Source organism: Bison bison, unplaced genomic scaffold (genome assembly GCF_000754665.1).
Source record: "Bison bison bison isolate TAMUID 2011002044 unplaced genomic scaffold, Bison_UMD1.0 scf7180017864525, whole genome shotgun sequence".
Classification (NCBI taxonomy): Eukaryota; Metazoa; Chordata; class Mammalia; order Artiodactyla; family Bovidae; genus Bison; species Bison bison.
Window position 1 is genome coordinate 6,826,444 of NW_011495076.1, and position 11,799 is coordinate 6,838,242.

Here is an 11,799-nt window from a genome sequence, read left to right on the forward strand (position 1 = left end):
ATATATAATATGGTATATATAATATATTATATATAATAACATATATTTTATTATATATATATTTCATTGCAAATTTAGAAGATTCATATTATAGAAGATAAGGATTTTTAACCTAATCACAATTCCATTTCTACATCTTATAAAATATATTAAAGCACAAGTGATTAAAAAATGGTACTTTGCTTGACCATTTTAAATAAGCTTTTGTTGCTTTCACATTATTTTCACTTTCCTTTTTATTTCTTCGAACATGCTACGTTTAACAAATGATAGTCCTAATATCCAAAGTCTTTAAGATCTGATTCTACTAAAGGTTGTTACTAACTCTAGTAGCACTCACTTCATTGTATGATAGTTTTCACTGTGAGATCATGCTCATCAAACTTTGCATGTGCCCAGGAGGACTGGAGATAGCTCCTGCCAGGTGCCTGAGACAACTCTAAACCCCTCGCCACTATAAATTAATATCTTTGTTTATGGTTTTTCAGTTATAGTGAATGTGAATTCAAATCTTAATCCCACATTAGGGCTTTTCCTCTGTACTCAGAACCTAGACAACTTTTCCCTCAGAACAGATTCTGGTTTTAGTTTATTCATTCCCTAACAATGTATCTCTTTCATGATCCTGAATTTATTCAGAATTCCTGTTCCAACTACCTTGTATAAACCCAGGACCTTGTCTTCTGACCTCCTTGTGGCCATTAAAACCAAAACTCTAAGTTACCAGGTATTGACAAATGTCCATAGGAAAGCTGCTTATTTTAATGCATACTTACTACTCTGGAAATGCATTTACTCTTATCTGTGGTCTGTGATCATTTCCCTTACCTTCCAGCAAGGTCACTATGCATTTTTAAAGATTCTTAATGTTTTATTTATACTTTTTAATGAGTTCTGCATGGGAAATACTTTCAATATGTCTACTCTGCCTAATTTTGTCTAATTCCTTCTTAGAAAGTCTATAGCCTTCAGTTTAAAATAGGGTATCTTTTATCAACCTGAGTTTCAAAATTTTAAAATCTTTCATCTCCCACTTATAAATGTAATTTCTATCTTTTTAAAATGCCAAATATACTATAAAACCATCCCCAAATTAAATAACTTACTAAAAACATCATTCAATAAATAAAAATCAAAATGGAACATATCTCCATGAGCAGGAATACTATCAGGAGGCACTTGTAGCACAGCGATAAAGCACAACTTTCGTGGGTTATTATTTAGTAAAATGGAAAGGATTAACAAAGTTGGTTCAAATCATTTCTCAAACTTAATGGCTATGCCACTTTATGTAAATCATCTCCAATGTCTGGCCTCCATTTTTGAAATGTAAAATTTAGAACTTGAATGAATATATCAATGTATCAAATGTTCTATGCATATGAATCTGAATAAAATATTAAATTTCAAATTTTAATCATTTTTTAATTTAAAAACATATAAAAGAAAAGCAGTAATATGCCAATTAGCAAACATCATGAATACACTCAGCAGAGAATACAGAAGTACTGTACACAATCTACTCTCCACTGGTTCAATAGCAATGTTTGTGGGTATATTTATTCATACATTCCAACTGACTCATTGGAAAAGACCTTAAAACCAGGAAAGATTGAAAGCACAAGGAAAAGGGGACGACAGAGGATGAGATAGTTGGATGGCATCACAGATTTGATGGAGATGAGTTTGAGAAAGCTCCAAGAGTTGGTGACGGACAGAGAAGCCGGGTGTGCTGCAGTCCATGGGGTCAGACATGACTGAGCGACTGAACTGAACTTCCTCATACATGTATACATGTGAATGGTAAAGAACCAGCCTGCCAGTGCAGGAGACATAAGAGACATGGGTTCAATTCCTGGGTCTGAAAGATCCATGGAGGAGGGCATGGCAACCTACTCCAGTATTGTTGCCTCGAGAATCCCATGGACAGAGGAGCCTGGCAGGCTACAATCCAAAGGGTCGCAAAGAGTTGGACACGACTGAAGCAACTTAACACATACGCATGTGAGTATATACACATAGAAACATAGGTGCATATATTATATGTTATATATTATCTATCATATGTTATAAATGGGGGGGTGCAGAGGGAAGGAAAGAGAAAGAGGAAGAGAATAAAATAAATGTGGCAAAATATTGAAAGCTGGGGAATCCGAGCAGAGAACATATGGGAGTTATCTGTTCTACTCTTACAACATTTCTATAAGTCTAAAAATACTCCAACATTAAAAAAAAGAGAGAGTGCTACGAAGTCAGTGTTTAAATAACAGATCTAACCCTGGCTATATTGAACAGAAGCACCCTGTTATTCTATCATGGGACATGAAGAAAATCTCCAAAGGAACATTTTAAAGTCATCACTCATTCATGGTTTTAGTACCACATATGTTTGTTGCTATAAATGCAAACTGATCTATTTGAATTCTCTATTAATGACAGGTTGCAGAACTATATAAAAATGTATAACATCCTAAGGTGTAAAAACCTCAGGTGAGATTTTTGAGCCAAAAGTAGTTTGGGAAGAATGCACACATGTAAGCCAATAAAGGCTTCCAAATATTAACTCCTGGCTTCCCAAAGTCAGCCCTAGCCCACCAAGAGCAAGTAGTAAGAGCACAGAGCAGTCAGCTTCACAGGAAATGTGTGCCAGGCAATTCCCAGCACCTTGGAAGTGCAAATTCAGCAGGTAACAAAAACTCCCTAACTCTACCTTAAACCGTGGCAGGTAAATTATGATACATCTCTTTTCTTGAGAGTCTGTTTATATCTAGTGTCTCAGAATATCAAAGAATAATTACAACTACCACAACCATTGTATATTAAGCTCACTATAGGTTTAAATTTTTTTAATAAAATAAAATAAATAATGTGACAAAAAGAGAGAAAGAGCATCAGTCTCTTTGCTTATTTTTTTGATGGAACTTTTAATTTTAAACTCAGAAGGCAACAGACAATGAGTGCAAAAAGCCAGGCAGAAGTCTAAGAGGTTTATTACAAGCCAGTTTTTTCAGGATCATTATTCTCAGGTAGCTGAAAATTGACAACTTTTGACCAATGAATGTGTGGTATTGATAAATAAAGACCTCAATGCTGATTAGACTCTATTTCCCCTCAAATTTTCTAATTTTCTAATCTATTCTGCATAAATCTTTCTCTGAAGTCTAAGCTGCTGCTGCTGCTGCTAAGTCGCTTCAGTCGTGTCCAACTCTGTGCAAACCCACAGACGGCAGCCCACCAGGCTCCCCCGTCCCTGGGATTCTCCAGGCAAGAACACTGGGATGGGTTGCCGTGTCCTTCTCCAATGCATGAAAGTGAAAAGTGCAAGTGAAGTCTCGAAGTCTGAGCTAAAGAGATAGTATTGTGTACTGTTTTCAAACATTTTCCCCTCTGGTTATGAAAGAAGGAAAACAGCATACTATATAAAAATTATGTGGCAACCGCAACAAAAACAGGACAGTGACACAAAATGGTTTCTTTCAGTTGTTGTTTTAAGTCTTACATCTTAATTTTGCATGTAGAAGACATACACCTTTTATGAGAACCGGTGACCCTGCTTCAGGCATTCTTACGCAAATAAATTCTAAAACGTTGGCGTGAGGTCATTAAACTATTCCTAGGGCACCTTTTTATTCTAAAAGCCTTTGTAAGCGATTGAACTTCTAATTTGAATAATTGCATCTCACCAACATAAATTCCCTCTGTAGTTTCAACTGTATGCAATATCAGCCTTTGCTTCCTGAGTTAAATTAATGTTGAGTAATGTGGTGCTTCTTGGGGAAAAAAAAAAAAAAAGTGCATCTACTTTCATGGTAACCTTTCAGCAGCCAGTAGAAGTGATTCATGGGCATGAGGGGGCAAGAGGTCAGTATGAATAATCATTAACCAACAATGTCTGTGTGTGCAGAGCATGGCTAAAGGTACATCTCATCCAGTAAAAGAGACATGCCTATATAACTTGATAAAACAGAAAGGATCAACTATTTCATAAACTGAATCCTATTTTCCATTGAATTACATCATGTACCTTGTTTGTGTTGATGACTTACCTTTAACTAGCTGTGACTCCTCATGATGGACCTCCCCTATCCTTCTAGTCATACTGTAAACTAATACTGGAAAACCTAACCTCAAAAAAGAACTACTGAGTAGTATTTTAAAAGTAAAGAATTATTTCTTATAAGAGAGAATCCTGAAAATGAGTTTCTCCTATTAAACCTCAAGCCAACAGAAATTTTTTTAAGACATAAAAAGAGCTCTAGTGCAAAATTTGTCACTCAAAGCAAATTTCCAGGGTTGCTATAACAGTATTTATTCAATAAACTCCAAAAGATTGGCATTATATGTACTTTTAATGAAATTCAAACTCTCAATTCTTGGATTTTCTTAAGTAACATGTATATAAGTTGCAGAGTGACCTTTTTAAGAAGTCACTTTAAAGATCCAATTGGCCCTGGGCTATTTCAATCCATTCCAGAATTCAGTGACTTAGAATTTCAACCTATTACAATTTTGTCAGACTTGGACTACAAAGATTAGGGTTATTCTAGGTAGACTCAAAGGTTAATACAACTTTTTATATTACCTCTGAAATCTAGCATGTATCTTTGGCATCCTAGTGGCTGTGGTAGATATATCTACCTATTCACAATTCATCCTTCCCGCCTCACCTTGCCATGACTTCCCTATGGGTGGAATACACTTCCATCTAATTGCTTTGGGTTTTTCTGGGTGACTTGCTTCGACCAAGGGAATGTAGACAGAAGAGTAGACATTCTGAACGGAGGCTCTCAGATGTTCTGAGCATCTTCATTCACTCTGGGTCCCGCTATCACCCACGAGAAGAACACACCCCAGACTGTCACTGTTTCTTCAGCAGAGGGCCCACAGTGAGAGATACAGGAAGCAGACTGATCCAAACCCTTAGCCCAGAGTGACTATAATCAGTCTGCAAACCAATGAGCAAGAAATAAAAATGTTATATAAACTACTAAAATTTGGGGGATGTTTGTTGCCACAGTAAAAATAATAGTGTTGAACTATAAAAGGGCTCAAGGTATTATTTTTCTGGTACCATTCTGTTTCAAATTAAAATTTCCAAGTTCATTCTCTAAAATAGTATGCTAAAGCAAACAAGTTTTTTTTTTTCTTTTTTTTTTTCTTTTTCCATTTCTGGATGTACTAGGCACTGGCCACATATCTGACAGCTTGATATCTTCTATATCAAATATCATCTGAAGATATAGCAATAATCTAGGATTAATAATTCTTAAACCTCTGCTATAGCAAGACGACCTTGAATACAGAATCTGTATCTGACTCCCATACCTCAAGAGCAGTTTTGCACATATCAGCCATTTGATAAATGATTCCCTATTCCAACTCATAGTTGGCAGTGCCTTTATGATTGTCCGTACCTGCAAATGTGCAAATGCCCCCTGGGTCACAAAATTATTCATATAGTTGAAATGAAAGAAATGACTACATATGGTTTTTCTACCTGAATACACAGGAGCACTCAGGTACTATGCAATGAATGACGCTCAAGACTGGTTGTTGTTGTTCGGTCACTAAGTCAGGTCTGACACTTTGCGACCCCATGGACTACAGCATGCCAGGCTCTCCTGACCTTCATTGTCACCTGGAGTTTGCTCAAATTCATGTCAGTTGAGTCGATGATGCCATCCAACCTCTCATCCTCTGTTGCCCCTTCTCCTGCTTTCAATCTTTGCCAGCATCAGGGTCTTTTCTAATGAGTCAGCTCTTCACATCAGGTAGCCAAAGTGTTGGAGCTTCAGTGTCAGCATCAATCCTTCCAATGAAGACTGATAACCTATTCCAATAGGAGTTCCCTCAAAATGGCACACAGATTCCTTCAATGAATACTGAGATTGAGAACGGATGGCTGGGTGACAATCTCATGGTGTGATACACAAATATGCAGCAGAGATGGGTCAGCATTCAAGGGTACAATTCCAAGGAAGGTTCCACAAAAGGAGCCATGAGCTCCTTCACTGGAGCATCACTGTTCCTCACTGATCCTTTGTGCCACTCTCGTCTCCTGCTCAGTGTCTCAGCTGTTTAATTTTCCCTGTCACCCAACTGATCTATGTTATTTTCCTTCCTCTTCTCCACATATTTTTCTTTCTTGCCTATTGTTTTCTCTCTCTTCCTTTCACACTTTTAAGCCTTGGTATAACAAGACATCACCACACATCCAGAATACTCCTTCTGTTCACAACAAATCAACCAACTGCAATAATCCGGGAATAATTTTCAGGCCTCAGAGTCAATAAAAGCAGGTGTGTGCCTTGCAGGAAGCTCAGGGATTTCCAGAGAGTACCACACACCCTGCCAACTATTTAGTACTTGCATCATTACAGAAATTTGAAGACAAGAATCTTTTTGAATTTTTTGTCAAAAATTCTGAACCCCATGGCCTAAATATGCTCAGTTCATCAAAGCTGTAGCATAGCAAAGATATCTTCAAATATGCTGAATTAATTAATAATGATATATCATTACTGCATTTTCTAGTCCGAAATAATTTTAGTATGATTCAGTGAAATCTAATGAAAGTGTAAACAAATTATCTATTATCTTCAAAAGTAATCTAAAATTCTTATAATATAGACAAAACCATAATAAACATACATTTTTTTTTTTTCATTTCTTCCCAGAATATCCTTTACCCTTTTATTCCAAAAATAACACCTGCTCTTCTTCTGGGAAGTATCACCACTACCTCACCTTGAAAGCCCACAGAAAAAATGTGATTCAAATATATGTTGTTGCTTTCTCATTCCTCCTAGCCACAGGCTAGGGGTGTGTACCTGTCCAAAGGTAGGCCAATCATGGCACCCTAACTGTCTGGTCAAAGTTGATCTGTATTTGCATGGATCAGGGCATATGGTCCAAGCTGAGTCAATCACAGTCCTTCTTCAAGATTTTTCAAAGTGAAATTAAGGCATAAGGAGAAATCTCCTTCAGACGGTAAAGAAATTGGGCATCTAAAGGCATGAGAGCTGCCAGCAACCATGTGCCCTGAGTCGAGACGAAAGCTGGTCTTAGAGAACTAAGCCAAGATGCTGACAGAAGCAGATGTTAAAACAGAAAAGACTGAGCATCCTGGCAGCATTCAAGTCCCTGGTTCCAGTTGTCCCTGATGACTGCCACATTCCTGCCTTCTACCAACGTACTCATAAGCCTTCCAATCAATTTCCCTGTAGATCAAAGTCAATTCAGACTGTTCTCTAACCAACAGCTAAGGAAATCCTACCAAACAAACTACAAGGTAACAAATCTGATTCTTGGGGTAGTGGTCCAGGAATACTGTAAGAAATTCTAATGTTATCTGCAATAAACTTACTATTTAATCAACAGATCTGGCATTTAAATGACAGATCTTGTCATCTAAAGGCTTTAAAAGACAAGATCTGGCATATTCAAGACTTTCTTCATTGTCTTCTTCACTGGGGATAAGCTTTGTGTTTTCATAAAATGGCTAGATCCTTGTGTTTTTTTTCCCTCTGAGCACAAGTCATGAACATGGTATATACTGGGCTAAAGGCATGAGGATTGCAATACTATGATTGCCATATGATTCTCTGAAATATCATGAGATCCAAGATCATGAGGTTTTGTGTTCTGGAAAAATTCCATCTCAGGATAGTGAGGGTTGTGTAATAAGACAGCACTAACAAAACTGGAAAAAAGTCATTATTTGTGTGATTATTTGTTATAAAAAAATAGTACCTGTCGATGGGTTCAAAGGGATGAAAGGGTCCAAAAGGAATCTGGATGGCTGTGGAGAAGGCAGTTTTAATCTCAAATGAGGAATCTGATTCAAAAGCTCAACAAAGAAGGTTTAATTTCCCCAAAGAATTGGGTCTAAGATGAGGCTACTAGGAATTTAAAATTAACGAGGAAAGAAATGTAAAACCCATCCCTGTTAAATGTATTAAACTGCATTTAGGAATAAAGCCATACACTTAGAAATCCCTCTCCTTTGTTTGCTGTACCCATGCACTACAATATTTCTGCATTCAAAGTAAGTGACCAGTTTGCTTGGAGCTGATGACCCACTCTAGAGTGAAAGTGAGAGACAGGGTTTAACTCGGGAGCCCCAACCCAAGAGAAGGCCCCCATCATTCTCAAATGATGGAAGCACAAGTCAGTAAGTAAATATTCAGGCAGCCATGCTTTAGAACCCTAGTTTCACCCCAAAAGCACTCACTCAGGATCTCACTAAGCACCTGAACTCAGGAAGAGACCTGATTATCAGCACAATAGTTACAATTTTAACAAAGCAATTTCATTCTAACTCTTCAAAGCTGATGTCTATGCCCTCACCTAGTTTAAAGACTAAAAAAGGGGGGGAAAGTAAGCTGGTTACTCTCTGTATCATTTTAAACTCTTAGAAGTTTATACATTCATTTTATTTGTTTTATAGAAATATTTAGTATAATGCTTAAACTTAATACACAAAATAATGGAAGAAAACAAATTATATTACAAAATGCAAATTCTTCTTAGTTGATAAACTTACTGAAACAGCTAGGTTTCAGACATCAGCATTAGAATAATCAAGTTTTCTCTGAGTTACTGGAGACTACTTGCGTATAACTTTTGGAAATCTCCACTCCAAAATTCTTCCAATGTAAATGGCATTTAATCTTCTTAATCAGCAACATGCTTAAAGAACATACTAGAATATCTGAAATCAGTGCTGTAGACTTTTCCACCTATCAGAATTCTGTGTGCGCATAAATGCGTGAGTGCATGTGTGACAGTGTAAAACAATCAGGTAACTGGAGACAAATTCATCCTGCAACTGAACTCATAAATGTGATCTCAGTCATATATGGATAATTGAAAAAAAAAAAAAACTTAAAATCTCAGGCCACAGCCACAGAAAGTGGTATTATTTTGTAAAATTTCTTTAGAATCTCAATTTATCATTCCTAAGGGGGGTGGTGATAAACTATAGATATAGAAAACTATCAGAGAATTATTTTTATTCACCATTGCTTATAATATGACTGCACTAGAAGACCTTATAAAGATATTTAGTAACGTTAAAATTTCATTCAAGGCCTTTCAAAAACCTTTCAGTTTCTAGCATGGAGACAATATACAGAAATCTCATTTCTAGTGCTTGAGAAACAACCAAACGTGTATTTCAAAGAAAGGAGTCATATCAGTTTTACCTGCATAGATGCTCCTTCCACTCTTGCCACACAGGCAACTCGATCCAAGAAAGTCACTGCCACAGGTACCGCCACAAAGAAGCCTTTACAAAAGGCCTTGAAGTACCTTGTCACCCAGCCTTGGGACTGCGCCATGCCTAAAAGCACAATAAAAACAAATATGAGATTAGCCCCAAGAAAGGTAAAAAAAGAAAACATAAAAAACAGTGCAAGAAAAACCCAGAGGGATGGTATGGGGAGGGAGGCAGGTGGAGGGTTCAGGATGGGGAACACATGTACACACGTGGCAGATTCATGTTGATATGGCAAAACGAATACAATATTGTAAAGTAAAAAAAAAAAAAATTGTGACTCACATCCAAGGAAAATATCAATATAAGATGCTTTTCCACTGTGATTAAGTAATGGACAAAAATAAATATATATATATATATATGTTGTTATTAAAAAAGAAAAAGAAAAAGAAGAGTTAAGAAAAAGCAACCTCATCTCAATATGTTTCATACTCATCCCTGCTGCTGCTGCTGCTAAGTCACTTCAGTCGTGTTCAATTCTGTGTGACCCCACAGACAGCAGCCCACCAAGCTCCTCTGTCACCAGGATTCTCCAGGTAAGAATACTGGAGTGGGTTGCCATTTCCTTCTCCAATGCATGAAAGTGAAAAGTGAAAGTGAAGTCCCTCAGTCGTGTCCAACTCTTTGCGACCCCATGAACTGCAGCCTACCAGGCTCCTCCGTCCATGGGATTTTCCAGGCAAGAGTACTGGAGTGGGGTGCCATTTCCTTCTCCAATACTCATCCCTATAACCACTGAAATATATCTGACTTGAAATCCCAAAGTCAAATACAATAACTCAGGTGAATTATTTCCCACAGGTCAAGTAGCTTAATAATTTCAATAGAAAACTTCTCCTCACAAAGCAATGTTAGAAAAAAATAAGCATTCCAAAAGTAAATCCTTTTCTGTTGCTGACTATGGTGCAGATGCTCCTTAAGCCCTGATACCTGTCCTCTTCTGCAGTAATAAAAGTTTTGGGGAAACACATGGCTGCCCAGCCTCCCTTGAAGCTAAGTATGACCATGTGACTAGGACTGATGAACAGCATATAAGCAGAAACACTGTGCCTTAGAAGAATTACGTCCTCCCTTTTGTTCCCATGTTGTGACACTTGTGATGGTGTTTGTAGGAAGAGGAGTAGCCATTTCAAGTTAAAGATGGCAAAGCAATAAAACAGAAGGATCCTAGGTCTCCAGCACAATGGAAGCACTGTAACTGCCCTGTGTTGCTTATGTTCAAGTTGTTTAAGAGATTAATCACTTTCCATCATGTTTAAATCAATGTTATGGGGCCTATGTTATGGCAGCCAAATTTATCCTAATATAACCATGAAATATATGAGAAATCAAGAAAAAATATCACACTGCATGTGAATTCAATACAGATAATTATCAACCCTCACTTAGCCCTGTAACCACTTGGTTAATTTTCAGACTTTCTAGGGCTAATGCAGTCCTTTAACGGTCTTATGCAATGAAAAACAAAATAGTGAGAGATCAAGAGATGCTACCCTACAAGACCAAAATGGAGCTAAACACAGTCCAACAGATGAAGAACCTCCTGGCTGGGGAAGATAAATGACCAGTTTGTTTACCAGTTTCTCAAAATAATACTGATTCATACTATGTGATAGGCTATAATTTCAGTCCGTTCTATTTCTTGACTGGGACTAGATAAATACAGGAAGACCAGATTATTCTAGTGGGCTAGAGCAAGAGATGATGGTAGGATGGATTGTAGCGTTGGTGGCGGTGGTGGTGGTGGTGATGGAAATGGATCAAAATGGGCAAACTTCACATATGCATTTTGGAGGTTAAACAGACAGAAATGAAAATGGATGGGCAAGGATTGGGGAGAGGAGAAGAGATGAGAAAAGTGTTGAGGTAGTTGTGACCTATTCAAGCACTGCTATTTTATTATTTCCTTAGATTACATTCCAAAGTACTAAAAACGTGCTCATAATTCAATTCCTCAAAACTCTAATAAGTACAAGGTCATGGGCTGGATGCTAGAGATACACAAATGAAAAGCAGACACAGTCCTTGCTGTCAAGGAGTTATAAAGTGCCAGGGAAGATTGCCTTTAGACAAGTATTTCCAAGGGAAAATAGCACTGAAAAGGGCCAATGTGCCTGGGGCAAGGAAGTGCATCCATTAGAATGTGATTAAGAAATGTGTCCCCCACTAATAGAGGGAGAAATATACCATGTTCATGGATCGGAAGAATCAATATAGTGAAAATGAGTATACTACCCAAAGCAATTTATAGATTCAATGCAATCCCTATCAAGCTACCAACGGTATTCTTCACAGAGCTAGAACAAATAATTTCACAATTTGTATGGAAATACAAAAAACCTCGAATAGCCAAAGCTATCTTGAGAAAGAAGAATGGAACTGGAGGAACCAACCTACCTGACTTCAGGCTCTACTACAAAGCCACAGTCATCAAGCAGTATGGTACTGGCACAAAGACAGAAATATAGATCCATGGAACAAAATAGAAAGCCCAGAGATAAATCCACACACATATGGAC

General features: G+C 37.4%; 1 protein-coding gene across 1 annotated transcript in view; it reads right to left on the reverse strand.

The window, feature by feature from the left end:
- Nucleotides 1-11,799, reverse strand: part of IMMP2L (IMP2 inner mitochondrial membrane peptidase-like (S. cerevisiae)) — a 960,253-nt gene that overhangs the window by 902,740 nt on the left and 45,714 nt on the right. The window contains exon 2 of the mRNA XM_010831176.1: nucleotides 9,207-9,343. Within this exon, the coding sequence (XP_010829478.1) occupies nucleotides 9,207-9,341 (135 nt within the window). The 5' untranslated portion in view covers nucleotides 9,342-9,343. The remainder of the gene's footprint in view (nucleotides 1-9,206; nucleotides 9,344-11,799) is intronic.